Here is a 20,798-nt window from a genome sequence, read left to right on the forward strand (position 1 = left end):
TGTTATCTCCTTCTCTATCTCATCCCGTCCCGTTTCCTCCTGTCTCCTTATCTCTCACTATCTTACGCCTCATTTTCTGCCCCCCTCCCTCCTCTTCTCTCCAATTCTCCCATCTCCCCGTTTATCATCTCTCCCTCTCTTCGATTCGTCACATCAGGTGCTAGGTCTGTCTGTCTGTCTAATAATAACAAGAACAAAAACAACCAAAATAACGATAATAAGAGTATTAACAACAACAATAATAACAACATCAATAACAATGAACCAGAAAACAAGTGACAATCGCAACATATATATCTTCACCATTAAGAATTTATAGATGCAAGACTCCTTCCTCCCCACCTCACTCAATAAGGTCGTGAACCCAATCATCCGACTTAATCCCACACCTGATCTCCCTTAAGAGGTTCCGAACCCACTGAAACGATGCTCATATCTAGATTCCCTTTTGTTTGTTTTTTTTTTGTTTACTTATTGTATGGAAGATTCTCACGTCTATACTTGTTGACAGATGCACAGAAGATATAGATAGATTGAAATAAATAATTAAATTAAGAAATTGAATATTTATGTGTTGTTTATTAATACGATGGAATGAGAAATAGAGATTGATGAGAAATATTGACCTGATTGATATATAAAATGATAATAAACTGTTGAATGATATGAGTAATTTATCTTTTGAGTATATTTAGTATTTATAAGAGCCATTTACATACATTAACATTATACAAATATATAGTTTTTATTAACTTGTTGACGTATTTAGTGTTATAGGAGAGCGTTACTATATAGAATGATATATGCTATTTATATAGTGTTTAATACATAGGAATTTGTACGATATTGTGTGTGTGTGTGTGTGTGTGTGTGTGTGTGTGTGTGTGTGTGTGTGTGTTTTACTGTAAATAAAGATTACGTTTGGGGATTTGCACACACACACACACACACACACACACACACACACACACACACACACACACACACACACACACACACACGTAACCTAACCACTCACAAACCAAACAGACAAACACTCACATCCTCATCTACTCATCCCCAAACAAACACTAACCAAGAGAAACAAACAAACTAAACACACAATTCTTGTTTCCTGTCGCATCTACCTACCTCTCACCCCCCCTTCCCCTTCCCCTTCCCCTTCTTTCCCTTCACCCCCACCCCTCCCTCCTTCCCTCTCACTCTCCCTTCCACCCCCCTTTCTTTCTCCCCTCCCTCAACCCTCCCTTCTTTCCCTTCACCTCTCTCCTCCTCCCTCTCACCCTCCCCCCCCTTCCCTTACCCCCTCCCTTCTTTCCCTTCACCCCCACCTCTCCCTCCCTCCCCCTCACCCCTCCCCCCTAACCCACCTCCCTCCCTCTACCCCTCACCTCCACCCACCATGGCTAATGATTACAGGTGGGCAGTTCAACACACGGTTCAATAACATATTCACTATGGGATCATGGTTGAGCCCGTGTAGGAGGATGGGTGGAGGGGTGAGGGAGGGGTGAAGGGAAGGGTAGAGGCATGGAGGGAAGAAGGAGGGAGGTAAGGAGGGTAATGGAGGGTAGTTGATATATTTCCCGAGATTTAATTTTTTTTCCAGGTCTCGATCTCTATCTCGATTATCAATGGTCTCGGATTTTTTACCTCACGAGACCTAACGAGACCACGATTGAATTGATTAATGTACAGGTGTGTTGGGATGGAGTTGTCACCTGGTTAAGTTTGGCTACAGGTAGGGAATGTTCACCTTACCTGGATACTTACCTAGACCACGAGTCCACTTCTGCAACATTCTAACACATTCTAACAATCTCTCGGCAACATTCTAACACATTTTGACATGTTTATGAGGTATTGATGCGAACGACCCTCTCCTCTCACATACATACATACATACATACATACATACATACATACATACATACATACATACATGATAAGTTTGAGTGGGCAGATTTTAATCAAACTAACTTTCTGTAGCCATCAGATTGAGCCAAGACGAACAAGACTGATTTTCTGAAAGTTTGTAGCTTCCGCAAGATCTTATTTTTTGACGTTATTGTGATTGAGTTTCGTATCATTTTTCACTGAGATTTGGTTTAAGTGAATGTTTTATAGGGCAGGTTTAGTGTTTGTTTAGTCGTTTTAGGATGTTTTAGACGCTTAATTATGGTAGGGACAGAGAGTGTGTAATTTAGTTTAGTTAGGCCTTGAAGAATCATCGTTTTCTTTATATATTTTTTTTTAATTAGATTTTTTGTGATACAGTTTGACAGTGTTGTTGTTCTTCTTCTTCTTCTTCCTGTGGTAATCCTGTCCTCTCTCTCTCTCTCTCTCTCTCTCTCTCTCTCTCTCTCTCACTCACTCACTCACTCTCCATTACCCACAACACAAAACTATTTCTGTGTCAGCTAAACAAGACAGTATCCCTCCTTCCCCTTCTGCCTCTCCTTCTCACTATCTCAAAAATCTCTCTCAGGTCTTGTCTCTCTCAACTCTTCTGACTACGAGACGTAACACAGATTCTCAAATGTTTCTTACGGTAATTACTGCTGCTGAGGATAATGGTTGAAGTTTGTCTTATTTTGATGTGTTAATTAGGCTTAGGGATTAGGGATTATTGATTAGGGATTAGGGATTAGGGTTTAGGGATTAGGGATTAGGGATTAGGGATTCTTGGAAAATATTGTAAAGATGTTGTTCTATGTCCGATGATTATTTGTTTTCTACTTACCTCTCTTTCTCTTTCTCTCTCCCCTTTCTTCTTCTCTTGTTCTTCCTCCCTCATCATCTTATTCTCTTCTTCTTTTCCTCCATTTCTTTCCCTCCTTCCTCCATCCTTCTTTTCTCCCTCCCTTTCCCTCCCTCTGTTCTTTCACCTCCCTTCCTGCCCTCACTCCTTCCCTCCCTCATTTCCGGTGGTGAACCTGAGGTTTAACGAGATGTAGGGTAGTTAATGAACCAAACCGAGTGATTTAAGCCCTGATGGTCACAGTCATTGGTCACACCTCCTCACTTAACTACTTAACAAGATTACAAGTGTATATATTGACACCTGCAGCATACTTGAGAAGGCTATTAGTGTATTTAGTATGTGTACAGACACCTGATGCGTGATTAGTATGTATATTAAGGTGTTATGTATGTATACTAGCACCTGTTACCCTAGAGAGAGAGAGAGAGAGAGAGAGAGAGAGAGAGAGAGAGAGAGAGAGCCAGTAGGTACAACTGACCAATGGACCCTGGGTGGTGGTGGTGGTGGTGGTGATGACGTTAGTGCTGATGTAGTTTGTGGTGGCCGAGAGGTGATGGTGGTGGTGGTGGTGGTAGAGAGAGTCTGAGAAAGTGTGAGACAGGAAAACGAGAGAGAGAGAGAGAGAAAGAGAGAGAGGAAGGGTGGGGAGAGAGAGAGAAAAAGGGGGAATTTTACCAGTAACACTTCAAGATAATTTTACGAAATCCTCTTATACTCGATATGCAAATTAGGTGGGCCTGATTTTCGTCAACCTGTGTGTGTGTGTGTGTGTGTGTGTGTGTGCGCGCGCGTATAAGATCACCTGAATATTTACCGTCTCATCTTAGTAATGACTTAGGAAACGGAATAATAATAATAAAATTCACGTCCTCACCGTAATCTCCACATTTCCGCCATATTTCCATAATATTTCCACTCTCCACCACGTGACTTCATGGCCCACCCTCCCTCCCGCCAGACCGAGCACAACCTGTCCACGAAATCGGGTAATGACATTCAATTATAATCCCGAGGGAGGAATTACCAGCGAATATCCTAAGTTCCGTCATAAAGTCATTAATTCCTCAACTCAACTCCTTATAAACTTTAAAGACGCGTAATTGATATATTCAGATTCTACCTATGTCAGGTTAGTCCCGGGTTTCTCCTGATAACTTGGTGACTTGAGGATTCCGATCCCACACTCCAGCGGGTAAATCTGATTGAGTGGCGGAGGATGATCTGATGACAATGTTTCCTGACGTTTATACGGGTCAGGGGGTGTGGGTGGTGGGGGGAAGAGCCAGCTAGCCAGCCCTCCTCCTCTCTTGGCGGGGAACGGAAACAATTATAATATTATTTCGGACATTTCTTGAAGCTCAAAAAGGCTATTATCGTCTCAAAGAACTGACACAACGACTGGAGAAAATCCACTCGGGAATAATAATAATAAGCTGAATATTTAATCCTGAATTCGAGTCCTTGAAATAGATAATAGGTTTTTATTAAGTTGTGACTACGTAAATATTTTCCATTACTACAAATATTTTTCACTTAAATACCAACAAAATACATGGGTAATTATATAGGACTAACCCGCAGGCGAAATTTATTGAAAACAATTATAAAAACGCCGGATTTTCTTTGTTATATTATAGTGGACATTGTTGTAGTTTGTGGAAATATGTTAAAAAATAGATATTTTTAAAATAAATGTAACTTAGCTTTTGTGGTTATGAAGGACAGACCTAACCAACCTAACCAAACAAACCTACCTAACCTAACCTAACTTCCCTGGAATATTAAACGTAAATAACTTACTATGATATGATGAAATTTGAGGCATTTTCTGGACGTGAGATGATACGGCCGCATCGGCGCTATGCAGCCCTGGCGGGTTAGTCCTATATATTAACCATTACAAGTTATCTCAAAATTAGTTAAAATAATAAAGTAATAATTATTCAAGTACTAGATGTATATTAACAAAATTAATAATCTGTAACATAACATCTGAATATTATATCACACTGTTAAAGTCGGTTTATGTTATATAATTTCAGACGAAGAAAGTTTGTTTTTTAAGTAATTATTTTTTTAACAAAGAGCAAATGAGGTAAATAAAACAAATTCGAATTAATGTTTATTGTCTTTGCAAATAAATAGGAATGTGGATTAATGATTTTCAAATTAAGCCAATAATCGACTTAAGAGAAGATTGTAACTAAAATACTGATTCAACAGAGCAAAACGATACATTATATAACCAAGTGATAAAAATAAAACAAAACAATACTAGCAAACTCAGACACAGGCTCGACCAATCACCATCATGTAAAGGTTGCCAAACACTCCAGGCTGGGGAGGAGGAGAAGAGAGGGACAAGGAGGAGGAGGAGGAGGAGGAAGCAATCTTTTGTTGACGTAAACAATGGGCAGATTGTCTCTTTTCCCTGACCTTAAGAGATACGTTGATGAAACAGTGATGTGAAGATGTTGCTTAACCACTGCTTCGGCGACTTCCTTATGAGAGATGAATACCTGCCGATACAGTCGTCCAGGGAGAGACTTGAGAGAGGTCTGACAACAAATGTTTCCTTTATCCCACATGTTTTTTTTATTTTTTTACTTTTATCCTCTTCACCACTGATCGGCTCGTTAGCTGATAATTGGGCTGTCGGTCACGTCTCTGTTACATACTGTTGGCAAAGTACTGGGTATGTACTGGCTCCTGAATATATCGGAATAGATTGATGGTATATTGGGTACATTAAGAAAACGTATTAAATAGTATAAGTTAAAATATATCACAAACTGTTATGCCCAGGTAAATCAATGTAATTAATAATCACCTGTAAGTCCCAGGTATCGAATCCGGATCACCACGAATGACAGGCAGGAAGCTTATCCACTGAACCACACTGTGCTAAAAGTAGTTAAGGTGGGATAGCTTTTAGTACAACCTAACTTAATCTAACCTAAAGCTAACCTAACCTAACGCTAACCTAACCAAACCTAACCTAACCAAACCTAATCCCCACAGATAGCATTAGGGTGTTTAATCATTAGGTGAAATATGTTCGATTTTTTTTTCAGATAATCCAAAGAAATATGGATAGAAACATGAATCTGTGGGTGTGTGGTGTGTGTGTGTGTGTGTGTGTGTGTGTGGGTGGGTGTGTGTGTGTGTGTGTGTGTGTGTGTGTGTGTGTGTGTGTGTGTGTGTGTGTGTGTGTGTGTGTGTGTGTGTGTGTGTGTGTGTGTGTGTGTGTGTGTGTGTGTGTGTGGGTGTGTGTGTGTGTGTGTGTGTGTGTGTGTGTGTGTGTGTGTGTGTGTGTGTGTGTGTGTGTGTGTGTGTGTGTGTGTGTGTGTGTGTGTGTGTGTGTGTGTGTGTGTGTGTGTGTGTGTGTGTGGTGTGTGTGGTGTGTGTGTGTGTGTTGTGTGTGTGTGTGTTAACTTAGGCTCTGATCCACTGTCACTCACACGTGGGAGGAAGGAGTATGGAGGCAGGAGGTTGAGTTCTATAGACACAAGACCTTACCCACGGCTCTTGCTAATGACTACCAAACATTAACACGGAAGCGGAGGTCTATATACGGTCTAACCAACCCTGGTATAGCGGTCCGAACCAGCCTCGGTATATGCGACACCCCCACCCTCGGTATATGCGGTCTAAGTCATACTCTGAAATGCTGGGATAATAACCTCAACTAGTGTTTATATATAAGTTAACTAAAACATAGAGAGAGTAAAGAACACCAAGATGACTGAATACGCGTCTGTGTAATCTATGTGATGATGAGAAAAGAGTGACTGAAGTTGCAGTGAGTGAGATCAACCTATAGACGTCTTGGTTTAATGTGAGGCGAAGTTGTCTGCTGGTGAGGGAGATTGGATGTGCTGGGGACAGGTGAGGGGAGTAAAGTCTAGAGCAATAGAGCATTTGAAAATATACGAGCAAATGTTATGATGGTGCCCTGAGGAGTAGACCATCTCCAATACTCTCGACGATCAATCATGCTGGAGCCAAATCGACAAGACGTCAACAAAGTAATGTTAGGGCAGCCAATCAGTATTCAGGATGGGTCGCCCCACAGCCAATCAATTTCCAATAAAATGGAAGCAACTGGAGATTAACCTAACCTAGACTAAATTAGCCTAACCCAACTTAACCTTAAATTACTTGACCTAACCTCACCTTACCTAACTTGACCTAACTTGACCTACCTTAATCTAAAATAACCTAACGTAACGTAACGTAACCTTGCCTTGCCTAACCTAACCTAACCTTGCCTAACATAATTCTACACCTTAACTCCCCCAAGATAGCATCAGGGTGGTAAATCTTCCGTTGAAATAAGCTAGTTGTTTAATCTTCAGATGATCCGAAAAAGGTGAACTCAGGCAGCCAATCACGACCTATTGTAAGACCGCCCAGGAACCAATCAGCGTTGACCTTTTTGGGCGATGAATCGGTCGTTCGTATCCTCAGTAATTAACATTCTTCGTTAGATCTTATTTTCACATTTGTATAAATTATCAAGTTTATTATTATTCAACAAAACATTGACTTTATAATTATATGATTGTGTCAAAGTTAAGGACATGTTAATGAAGGAGACTGTACAAAGTGTGTTGGTCGATACAGTGGTCCCCGACCTGTAGTCCACGACGCCCACCGACCCGTCAAGGTCTATTAGAAAATTATGAATTATTTGGGATTATTTGTAAGAATGAAATTAATGAAATATGTAATAACTTGATACAACTGTTGTGTGTATTCACCCCAGACCGGGCCCAGAGAGAGCCAGCCTTCTCACTGGGGTAAATACACACGTCCTGTCCAAGAGTAAATGTAAAAACTATGTACCGGTTACTGGTAACGGCTAGACGTGTAAACTTACAAATAACTGTACAGTATATAGGATATTTTTTTTAATGTAGATCCAAAGTTTCTATGTCCCCCACTGTATTTACAATGATAAATGTGGCCCAGAGTCTACAGAAGGTTGAGGACCACTGGTCAATACTAGGCAGCACTGTTTACAACCAACAACCTAATCTAACCTAACCAAACCTCAACTAACAACCAAATTTAAGTTGACCTAAACTATCCAACAAACTTAACCTCACCTAATGTAACTCAACCAAACCTAACCTAACCCAACCTAACCTAACCTACCATAATCTAACTTACCCATAAGGCAGCGTTACGGTTTATAATCTCCATGTAAAATAAACTAAGATTCATATTTTTTTCCTAACAATTTTGGCTCAAATCGGAAAAAAGTCCAAATTTTATCTTTTTATATTTTTTATTCTTGTCGAAAAAAAAGTCTCGTCCCTTTGGTCAAGAGGCAACGGTAGACATGACTCCTGATTGACCTCACCCACGACACAATACCCAGAGGAGGTGAAGGTCATAGGTTATTGGTCCTAACCCCCCCCTTTTCAGCCTCCCCATAGGGCCACTGCTGGATCTTGACCCTCCTACCTCTACCCCCCTTCCCTTACCACCCCCATATGCTAAGCCGAATACTTTATACATGTTAGTAATAATGGGTTTCACAAAGTCCTAATGGGTTGAAGACATAATGAGCCATCGCTGTAATAGTGTAATGGTACATAGTCTTTGTGATTGGGTCATTTGAGGTTAGGTACCGTTATTATTGGTTAGTTTTATCTCTACAACCTCTTAGCTAAGACAAATGATGGAGAATTAAGGAGGGAAGAGTCATTAAAGGAGAAAATAAGGTGAGAATAGATGAAACATGGAAATAAAAGATAAAATGAAGAATAGAAAACTAAAGGAAGAATCGAAATAAGCGACGGAAACACAAAATCATCATTAATAGAAAACGGAATTATTAGAAAGAACATTTGAGGAGTAACTAAAGAAAAAATATCGAACATTATTTTTTTTTTCACACGTCAGAAATAATTAACTCGTTGTTGGTGGTCCCGGGAGTCTAGAATGGCCACCAGTCCTAATGGGTCCCAAACCAAACCGTGAGGAATAGGGGCCTACTAGATAGGGCCTCAGTCCAACTAATTAAGATAGGTTGGATTGGGAGCCATTTGGACACCTGGTCAACTGAACAAATTTGTATTTCTGTTTTCTGTCTTAAGTCTAATTCCTTCTTTCATTATTCTTTCTTTATCTTATTTTTCTCTTTCCTCCCTCATTCATCTCTTCCTTCTCCTCTTCCTCCACTTTTATCTCCTCTTTCTTCCACTTCTCTTTTATCTTTCCTTCTCCCTATTCACCTCTCCTGTCTTTTGATTCCCTCCTTCCTTTTCTTCCTCCTCCCTTCCACCCCACCCTCCCCTTCCCCCCTCCCCCCTACCCTCCCCCTCTCCCCCTTCAGCCAGCACACACCACTCAGCCATTGTAAGGAATGATCAGCGAGAGATAGATCAGGTCTCCCTCCCCTGCCGAGGATGTCCCCCTCCCCCCTGCACGGACCAGAGACCAGCTGTGTCATTTGTTGCCAATTTTTATCATGGTGTTGAAAAAATATTTGTATGTCGTGTTACCTGGTTGTATGTAGGTGTGTGTGTGTGTGTGTGTGTGATGAAAATTGGGAGAGAATAGAGACAGACAGACAGACAGACAGAATAACCCAACAACTTTAGGAGGAGAGGCAGAAGTCCAAAAGACAGTAAACTCGTTCAACTTGTTCCATTTCTCCGTCTTGAGGTGCACACACACACACACACACACACACACACACACACACACACACACACACACACACACACACACGTACCTACCTACCAATTACAACCTCCATAACAACAACACAACCTTGACATAACAGAAAACCTCCATATAGTGAACCATCGACCTAATAACTAAAGAGAGAAAAACAAAAATATTAGAAATTACTAGACCAAATCACGCGGGCCAGTTACTAGACCGTAAAATCACACGGTCCAGTTACTAGACCGTAAATCACACGGTCAGTTACTAGACGTAAATCACGCAGCGTAAATCACGCGCCAGTTACTAGACCGTAAATCACACGGTCCAGTTACTAGACCGTAAATCACGCGGGCCAGTTACTAGACTGTAAATCACACGGTCCAGTTACTAGACCAAACACACGGTCCAGTTACTAGACCGTAAATCACACGGTCCAGTTACTAGACCGTAAATCACGCAGGCCAATTACTAGACCGTAAATCACACGGTCCAGTTACTAGACCGTAAATCACGCAGGCCAATTACTAGACCGTAAATACGCGCCAATTACTAGACCGTAAATCACACGGGTCAATTACTAGACCGTAAATCACGCGGGTCAATTGGATTTCGTGTGGTTTGTTAGGGTGTGAGTTGTGATTGGTGGATATTCTGTGATTTATTTTTATGGTGGAAGTAATAGAGAGAGTGTGAAAAATAACTAAAGAGAAAATGATAAAGATAATAATAAGGAAGAAAGATAATTAAATAATTGTGGTTTTGTTAAGTAGATAATGAGATGAACTGAAAATTATATGACCTAAAGGGAAATACATCAACACTCCATTAACTTAAAAGCCAATAACCCATTAACTATAACACATCAATAAACCATTAACCATAACATCAACGACCCCATTAACCATAACATCAACGATAACATCAACGACCCCATTAACTAACATCAACGCATTAACATAACATAACACCCCATTAACTACATCAACGACCCCATTAACCATAACATCAACGACCCCATTAACCATAACATCAAGACCCCATTAACCATAACATCAACGACCCCATTAACCATAACATCAACGACCCCATTAACCATAACATCAACGACCCCATTAACCATAACATCAACGACCCCATTAACCATAACATCAACGACCATTAACCATAACATCAACGACCCCATTAACCATAACATCAACGACCCCATTAACCATAACATCAACGACCCCATTAACCATAACATCAACGACCCATTAACTATAACATCAACGCATTAACCATAACATCAACGACCCCATTAACCATAACATCAACGACCCCATTAACCATAACATCAACGACCCCATTAACCATAACATCAACGACCCCATTAATCATTACATCAACGACCCCTTCAACTAACGACCCATTAACTCATTAACCATAACATCAACGACCCCATTAACTAACATCAACGACCATTAACTATAACATCAACGACCCCATTAACCATAACATCAACGACCCCATTAACCATAACATCAACGACCCCATTAACCATAACATCAACGACCCATTAACTATAACATCAACGACCCCATTAACCATAACATCAACGACCCCATTAACCATAACATCAACGACCCCATTAACCATAACATCAACGACCCCATTAACCATAACATCAACGACCCCATTAACCATAACATCAACGACCCCATTAACCATAACATCAACGACCCCATTAACCATAAATCAACGACCCATTAACCATAACATCAACGACCCCCATTAACCATAACATCAACGACCCCATTAACCATAACATCAACTACCCATTAACCATAACATCAAGACCCCATTAACCATAACATCAACGACCCCATTAACCAACATCAACGACCCATTTATGCATTAACCATAACATCAACGACCCATTAACCATAACATCAACGACCCCATTAACCAAGCCATTACCCTAAACACGTCAACCACTCCAGCCTCTTGGAACTTTCTGAAGATTTTTTTTCCTCGGGACAGTAGAGAAAGTTTCTCCAGTTGCTTGCGGTTGTTACCTCTTAGGGCTCTTAAGGTCCTCTTGTCCCTTAAAAGTTGGGGATTTATGGGTAAGGAAGGGATTTAGGGTTTTAAGGATGTAGGGGATTTTAAGGGTTATGGGGAAGTGAGGGATTTTTATGGGTTTAAGGTAAGGAGGATTTTAGGATTTTAGAGGGTAAGGAGAGTAAGGGATTATTTTGGGGGATTAAGGGTAAGGAATGGATTAATTTAAGGATTTTAAATCCTAAGGGGTTAAATAGTTTATATACCCATTACTCTATGAATTTATATATTCATCAACAAATTACTCATAACACATCTATATACATCAACCAATTTATATACTTACATAAACATTATCTCTAAACCATATATAAATCCGCAGATGTTAATATTTTTTTCCCAGAATGAACAAATCTTTATACAATTACTATTTATCTAATCATCTTTTTTTTTATCCCAGGAAGGACAACACTAGTGAAGTTCAGTTTATTGATCCGGAGTATGGGGCCGATCTCCGAGAAGGACATGGTAAGTCCTATCTACGTGTCCTAATGTCTGTATGTCTGTACGTAGTTTTATGCAATTTGTCTTAGCTCTGTGTGTGTGGTGGTGTGGGGGGTAGTAGCTGTGTGTGTATATATCTAGCTTTAGCTGCAGGTGTTGTGACACAGGTAAATCTTGATAATAGTTAGCTGAGTATTGACGTGGAGTGTAACTTGTGTTTGACCTCCTGAGAGAGAGAGAGAGAGAGAGAGAGGAAAACATAGACAGAAAACAAACAAACAAACAAACAGAGAGACAGACAGACACACATACAGATAAGGAAGACACTAGTTAACGGGGTATAATAATGACCTCATCATGGTGCATTTAAAGAAAGGATTATATATTAATTATATTCTGGTAAAACCACGCTGTTGAGGGTCTGGGGTAATTAGATATGGGAATTATATGTCAGATCGGAGGTGTAAGAATTAAGTGTAATTATTATTTTAGTAGTAGTATTTATCTATATCTATCTATCTATCTATCTATCTATCTATCTATCTATCTATCTATCTATCTATCTATTCATCTATCCCTCTCTCTGTCTCTTCCATCCTCTCTCCCCTTGTCCTTCCCAATTCTCTCTCCCTCCTTCTCCCCCCACCCTCCCTTTCCCCCCTACCCTCCCTCCCCCTCACCCTCCCTCCCCACCCTCCCTCTCCCCTCTCCCCCTCCCTCCCTCCCTCCCCCCACTCTCTCCTCCCTCTCCCTCCCTCTCCCTCCCCCTCCTACCCTCTCCTCTCTCCTCCCTCTCCCCACCCTCCTCCCTCCTCCCCCCTCTCTCTCTCCTCTCTCATACCCCCCACCCTCCCTCTCTCTCTCATCCTCCCTCTCCCTACCCTCCTTTGTCTCCTCCCTGCCTCTCTCCTCTACCCTCCCTCTCCCCACCCTTCCCCCCACCCTCCTCCCTCCCTCCCCCTCCCTCCTCCCTCCCTCCCTCCCTCCTCCCTCCCCTCCCTCTCCCCCTCCCACCCCCCTCTGGCCTGCCTCCACAATGAACGCACCATAAACTGTCTTTCGCTTGCTGTGTCTCGCTGTATGCAAATTAGCCCTCGTAAGACACCTGCAGTAATGGATACAGCTTGGCGGGTCCTCGTCTGTCTGTCTGTCTGTCTGTGTCTCTGTCTGTGTCTCTGTCTGTCTGTCTGTCTGTGTCTCTGTCTGTCTGTCTGTCTCTATTTGTCTGTTTGTATGCCTGTCTGTCTGTCTGTCTGTCTGTCTGTCTGTCTGTCTGTCTGATTGTAAGCCTGCCTGTCTGTCTGTCTGCCTGTCTGCCTGTCTGTCTATCTTTCTGTCTGTTTGTATGCCTGTCTATCTGTCTGTCTGTCTATCTGTCTGTCTGTCTGTCTGTCTGTTTGTATGCCTGTCTGTCTGTCTATCTGTCTGTCTGATGTAACCATAGCAACAGCATCATTTTTTAGACGCGTCGCACTTTTCACGCTGCAATAGGCTCATTAGCGTTAATTATACGGCAATTAGAGCATTCAAAGGTGCAGTAACTAGCCGGCGATTTGTGAACAAGCTGACCCCGACAAGCAATTAAGACGAGATGTTATATTTAAGTTCAACGAGATTAATGATGATTTAAATTGATTAAGTCTAGATTATGTATAGAATCCTAACCTAAATTTTAACCAATTTCCAATCTTAGTTTAAGTTAGGTTAGGTTAAATTAGGTTAGGTTAGGTTAGGATAGGTTAGGTTAGGTTAGGTTGTGGAGGGTTAGGTTAGGTTGGGTTGGATAGGTAGGTTGGAAGGTTAGGTTAGGAGGTTAGGTTAGGTTAGGTTGAAGGTTGGGGTTAGGTTAGGATAGGTTGGGTTGTAGGTTGGGTTAGGTTGAGGTTGGGTTGTGGTTGGGTTGGGTTGGGTTGGGTTGGGTTGGGTTAGGTTAGTTAGGTTAGGTTAGGTTAGGTTGGAAGTTAGTTAGGTTAGGTTAGGTTAGGTTGGGTTAGGTCTGGTTGGCTTAGCTTAGATTAGGTTAGGTTAGGTTAGGTTAGGTGACCCAATAGACTGTATAGATAGATGATGTCAGCAAACTTGAGGCAGGAACTGTCGAGCAAGTTTGAAGTTTAATGCTGTACACTGTCTCAAGTTGGTCCTTGGGAGAGGTGAGGAGAGAGAGAGGAGAGAGAAGAGAGAGAGAGAGAGAGAGAGAGAGAGAGAGAGAATTATTGGAACGAGAGAAAGAAAGAGAGAGAAATATAATGGAATGGAGAGAAGTGAAAGAAATGAAATAGAAGGATGTTGAAGGAAGGAGGAGGAGGAGGGAAGAATCCAATAACAGATAATAAAATATAAAAGCAAAGAAAACGAACAAGACCTGAACCGTAAACTGAAGTAAAAAATAAACATGGGTCAGTGTGTTGTGTGTGTGTGTGTGTGTGTGTGTGTGTGTGTGTGGTGGCCGAGTGGATACAGTACATATTCTCTCCCAAGCTCGGTTCAATCCTCGGGCACTCCAGTCCACCCAACTGTAATTGGACCTGACTTTACAGTTGAGAAGGTAAAGGTGGTCGATTACAGTATCCGGATTATCTCTCTCTCTCTCTCTCCCCTTTACTACCTATTTTGTTCCACTTCCCTCCTTCACGCTTTCTCCTATTCCTCCTTCCTCCCTTCCACATTTTTTCCTATCTCCTTCATCTCACTCTCCTCTCTCTCCTCCTCCCTCCCTCCTCACTCACTCTCCTCCTCACCTCCTCTTCCTCCCTCCTCCCTCACTCTCCCTCACCCTCTCCCTCCCCACCTCCTCCCTCCTTCACTCCCCTCACCCTCCCGCCTCCCTCACCTCCTCACCCTCCTCCTCCTCCTCACTCGATCTCTCCTTCCTCCTCACTCTCACCCTCTCCTCCCTCCTCACTCCCCCACCTCTCCGTATCTCCCTCACACTCCATCACACGTAAAAAATTTAATTCCATCCATCTGAATAATTTTACAAAGAGGAGGAGAGTTGCAATAGGGTGCCATAGTGCGCCATATGGTACCACAAGTCATAGTTGCAATAGGTGCAGTGCGCCATATGGTACCAGAGTGCCATAGGCTGCAATAGGTGCCATAGTGGCCATATGGTACCACAGAGTGCCATAGTTGCAATAGGGTGCCATAGTGCGCCATATGGTACCACAGAGTGCCATAGTTGCAATAGGGTGCCATAGTGGCCATATGGTACCACAGATGCCATAGTTGCAATAGGGTGCCATAGTGCGCCATATGGTACCAGAGTGCCATAGTTGCAATAGGGTGCCATAGTGCGCCATATGGTACCACAGAGTGCCATAGTTGCAATAGGGTGCCATAGTGCGCCATATGGTACCACAGAGTGCCATAGGCTGCCATAGTGTACCATAAGATGCCATATAATTGAATAATTCAATAAGTTGCTATAGGTTGCCATAACTTGCCGTAAAGTGCCACAAGATGCTGATACACATCTTGTTTTGGGATGTCACACAGTGCCATAAAGTGCCATTGCCATACGGGTCTGGTGGGAGCGATAGTTAATAATTTTATCGAGTAACAATCACTGACTTTCCGCCCGACACCTGCCATCTTTCCTCCCGACATCTGCCATCTTTCCTCCCGACATCTGCCATCTTTCCGCCCAACACCTGCCATCTTTCCTCCCGACATCTGCCATCTTTCCGCCCAACACCTGCCATCTTTCCGCTCGACTCCTGCCTTCTTTCCAATCAACACCCGTCGTCTTTCCGCCCGACTTCTGCCTTTCCGCTCACAACGATCGGTAGATTTTTCGTTCAACACCCGCTGTCTCTCCGACCGACACTGAACGTTTGATTTTCCGCTCGATATACTGAGTACTTATCCGACCGTCCGTACTTCCGTCCGACTATTTCATATAATAATAATAATAATAATAATAATAATAATAATAATAATAATAATAATAATAATAATAATTTAATCACAACAACAAATACATCAACAAAAACAATAATAATAACAACGATAACAACAAAAGCATTAAAAATATTGCTCCTACATTAATAACCTTTTTTTTTAATATAAGAAACATTACTTACTTCCAAAGACAAAAAAGGCCATTCTCCTCACACGTCAGATATATAATAAAGTTTTGTGGGCGACTTTTGTCCATAACTTTCGACTTGTTCAAAAACTATAAATAAGAGAAAACGGAGGGAGGAAGGAGGGGGTACTGTGGAATATTTGCGTATTATTCATTTATATTGATTAATCTTATCAACCTTTAAGTGGATATAATTCAGTGAAATAAAGGTGTGTCTCGTTTACCTGATACTCTAATAGGGACAGTATGGATGTAGTTCATTATACTGCATGCTAAGTCTTCAGTAGATAGTATGGCCGGCACTGCACTCGACCACCTCAACTTCCTCAATTGTAAAGTCAGGTACAATCAGCAAAAAAAGTATATTTACGATTTTGTGTGAGATAATATAACACAGTGGATGAAGGCTTTTGACAACCCTCCCGAGACAACAGGAGTCACAGTGTTCATTTTGGAATTCATCGACCACCCCTCCGTATAGATACATTTTTGAGCGAGTTATTCTTTTAAAATAAATTAGTAAACCTTCATACTGGAAGCAAGTACTGTACCGCATCTCAAGGTTCAACATCATAATCTTAAAAAAAACGCTGAAATTCACTTTATAAAAGAAAATCGCTACTGAAGGAAGTCTATTTTGATTAATTTGGTATATTATTCTTCTAAGTTGGCAACACGAATGGAAGACCGGGGTAGGAGGGGGTGAACGCGTGTAAAAATGTCGCCAATTGTCCTGTTCTATTTTATGTAAGTTAACTCATTATTTATTCTTGTATATCATATTTTCTTTCTTTCTTTTATACAACTCGACTCATTTTTCATTTTTTTATTCCTTTTTTCTGTCTTTTGTCGCTGGTTTAGAGTTACAAGACGTAGAAGTTTCTTAAAGAGTTACCAGGAAGCGAGACCTTAAGTACTCAGTCAGGAGGGAGGGAGGGAGGGAGGAGAGAGGAGGGACGGAGGGAGGAGGGAGGACGGAGAGGGAGGACAGAGGGAGGGGAGGGAGTCTTTGGGAGGGAGGGAGGGAGGGGGGAGGGAGGGAGGGAGGAGGGAGGGACGGAGGGAGGGAGAAGTGAGAGGAGGGAGGAGGAGACGGAGGAGGGAGGGAGGGACGGAGGGGACAGAGAGGAGGGAGAATGAGAGGAGGAGGAGGAGGAGGAGGAGGACGGAGGGAGGAGGAGGGAGGGGGAGGGAGGGAGGGAGAGGAGGAGGAGGGGGAGGAGGGGGAGGAGGGAGGAGGAGGAGGAAGGGACGGAGGGAGGGAGGGACGGAGGGAGTGGGAGGGAGGGGAGGGAGTGGGAGGAGAGGGGGAGAGGGAGGGAGGGAGGGAGGGGGAGGTATTTTTACATTGTGTTTCAGGTCAAGATGGAGGAGTGTTGTTGTCTTGGTTGGTGGTTAGATGGCGCTAGTTATAGTTAAACCTCCATTTAATTTAATCTATCCATGTCTAACTTAAACTAATTTAGCCTAACCTACAGTAACGTATCCATTCCTAATCAAACTTAATTTAATCTCTCTCTCTCTCTCTCTCTCTCTCTCTCTCTCTCTCAAACACGTACTCACTACCCCTCTCTCATTCTCTCTCTCAACAGAAGTACTCAATGGAGTGTTACCTACGTCAGGAATGGAGTGATGACCGCTTGAGGTTTAACGGGCCCTTGAAGCAACTTACCCTCAACATCAAGATGCTGGAAGCTCTCTGGAAGCCCGACACATACTTCCACAACGGCCTGGGCTCTTACGTTCACATGACCACTCGACCCAACAAACTTATTAGGATCAACCAGAGCGGTGATATCCTCTACTCTATGAGGTGAGGAGCTCTATGAGGTGGGGGCTCTATGAGGTGGGGGGCTCTATGAGGTGAGGGCTCTATGAGGTGAGGGGCTCTATGAAATTGAGGGCTCTATAGTGGGGCTCTATGGTGAGGAGCTCTATGGTGGGGGCTCTATGAGGTGGGGGGCTCTATGGGGTGGGGCTCTATGGGGTGAGGGGCTCCTATGAGGTGAGGAGCTCTATGAGGTGGGGCTCTATGGGGTGGGGGCTCTGGGGTGGGGGCTCTGGGGTGGGGCTCTGGGGTGAGGGCTCTGTGAGGTGGGGCTCCTATGAAGTGGGGGCTCCTGTGGGGTGAGGGGGCTCTATGGTGAGGGCTCTATGAGGTGGGGGCTCTATATGAGGTGAGGGGCTCTGTGGGGTGAGGGGCTCTCTATGAGGTGGGGCTCCTATGAGGTGAGGGGCTCTATGGTGAGGGGCTCTATAAGGTAGAGGCTCCCTCATTATCCCCTTAATACCTCATCCTCTCAATCCTTCCTCCTCCTCATTACCTGCCACCTCCTTCCTATGCCTCCTCTCCTTCCCTTCCCCTCCCCATTCCCTCCTTTCCTCCTCCTCCTCTCCCTCCACACCTCAACCCCACAGGGCGCTCTGATAAGACACCTAGTACTTCCTTCTTTTAAATCCTTAATCCCCCGGCAGGCGTGTGATGTGTGCAGAGAGGAGAGTGAGAACGAAGGAGGAGGGGAGGAGGGAGTAAAGGCCTTCATCCGTGAGAGGAGGCAGAAGTCGAGATGAATGGTGCCATAGTCTCGCTTCCTTCCAGCTATTGATCTCCGTTTGCACCTGTTATCGGAAGCTATATTTAGTTCCTGGTGTGGAGGGGCAATATATGGGTGAAAGTTCTCTCTCTCTCCTCTCTCTCTCTCTCGTTTCCTCACTCTTGTTCTCTTTAACTATTATTATCTCTAACCTCTTTAACATTATTATCTCTAACCCCATTCTACGCAACCCAATCTAACCTAACCTAACCTAACCTAACCTAACCTAACCTAACCTAACCTAACCGAATCAAACCTAACATCCCCACATTATGAATGACAGGATAGTGTTTTTCTCTTTACCTCAACTCTGTCAATTAGACGTCTTATTGTAACTGTCTATGTACTTAACACACTATAATAATTCCTATGTGAAAATTGGTAATGAAAAGTCTGTCAAAAATACAAACTCCCATTTTCTCTCTCTCTCTCTCTCTCTCTCTCTCTCTCTCTCTCTCTCTCTCTCTCTCTCTCTCTCTCTCTCTCTCTGTGTCTTGGCCCCCTGTAGACCACCTAGCGACCACCTGGGAGGAACAATATAACCATCTGACGTGTGGACAGGTGGTTGGTGCCACGCTGTGCCACCTGCCAGCCACAGATGGTTGTAAACAAACATAGGAAACAAGTTTAATTCGACTTTGTTTGCAGACGGCGCGCATATTGGGCCGCATTATCCCGTTTTCTATGAAAGTCGTCGAAGGGGAGACACTAGTACTTGGTAATGTCAATACGCTCTCGTTGAATCTTGAATTGATTAACTAATATACCTTAATTATGACAATTTAATCCACTTTTAATGATTGTAACATACCAATAACACTCAAATACATCAATTCTTTATCAATTCAATTCTCGACAATTAAAGTTTGATATATAAATAGGTAAGATATTCCCACCTAAATAGACAAACTTGAGAATTGGAACCATCGACGGGGGAAAGGAAATAACCCACCAGACATGAAATAGGGGAGATGGACGTGTAGTGACGGGTGTGATCGAACACGTCGCGCCCATTTCCGCTCCTCCCATCACCCACACCTCGCGCCGCGCCTCTTAAAAGAATAAATATATATATAAATAAATAAATAACTCGTAATGGAAGAGAAAAGAGAATTCACCCTTCTAATGGGATCGCCTGAAGATTACCCAACCTAACCTAACCCAACCTTACCTAACCTAATCACATCCAATCTCTCGTCCAAATAGACATTACTCATCGACCAATCACAGACTAAAAGAACTTATCCACCAATCATAAGGCAGCAGAGCATAATCTACAACTCACCCACCAATCACAGTCCAATAAAACATCACCTGCAATTCACCCACCAATCACAGGCTAGTAAAACATCACCTGCAACCCACCAACCAATCACAGACCAGCAAGACGTAAACATTGAGAGAGGGACGGCTGTATGGGGCGGCTGGGACGGCTGTATGGGGCGGCTGGGACGGCTGTATGGAACGGCTGGGACGGCTGTGTATAGATCAGAACACAAGTCCCCGCCAGCACCATCTTAATACACGCTACATTAGGTGTTCCACGACGATGCCTTTGTTGTTATGGCAGAGAGGCGGGGATAGGTACTAGACTCGTTGACGCTGGTGTCATTAGCCGAAAGGATGGCGGTAATGGCTGGAGCTAAGTGGAGGAGGAGGAGGGTGAGGGAAGAGGGTGAGGGAAGAGGGTGAGGGAAGAGGGTGAGGGAAGAGGAGGACCGTCTCGTGTGCTAATTGTCGGACCGAGATGTGGACTCGGTTAAGGATGGAGGTATTCTCTCTCTCTCTCTCTCTCTCTCTGTCAAAGAAAACTATAGAATAAATAAAGTGAGTGAGAGAAACACGAATAATAGGGAGATGGGGACTGGCGAAAATGTGAATAGGAAGAAGGGAGAGTGTGAATGAGAGGGGTGAGAGAAAGAGAGATTGACAGAGAGACAGACATATAGACAGAATGAATGACTCTAATCTTTATTTTCTCTCCTTGTTCCTCCCTCTCCTCTTTTTCTCTTTCTCTCTCCCAACATCATACCTAGGTTTCCTCTTTAGCCTTCCCTGTTCCCTCCCTTCCCCTACCCTTCCCTCCCTCCCTCTCTCCCTCCCTCTACAATGACGAGCCAAGCAG

The 20,798-nt window shown here is 43.0% G+C and overlaps 1 protein-coding gene across 1 annotated transcript in view; it reads left to right on the top strand.

The window, feature by feature from the left end:
* The window catches only part of LOC121853183 (gamma-aminobutyric acid receptor alpha-like), a 44,712-nt gene that overhangs the window by 11,170 nt on the left and 12,744 nt on the right, over positions 1-20,798 (top strand). Inside the window, exons 3-4 of the mRNA XM_042347160.1 lie at positions 11,949-12,016; positions 17,672-17,892. Coding sequence (XP_042203094.1) covers positions 11,949-12,016; positions 17,672-17,892 — 289 coding nt within the window. The remainder of the gene's footprint in view (positions 1-11,948; positions 12,017-17,671; positions 17,893-20,798) is intronic.

Source organism: Homarus americanus, unplaced genomic scaffold (assembly GCF_018991925.1).
Source record: "Homarus americanus isolate GMGI-L3 unplaced genomic scaffold, GMGI_Hamer_2.0 scaffold50564, whole genome shotgun sequence".
Taxonomy (NCBI): domain Eukaryota; kingdom Metazoa; phylum Arthropoda; class Malacostraca; order Decapoda; family Nephropidae; genus Homarus; species Homarus americanus.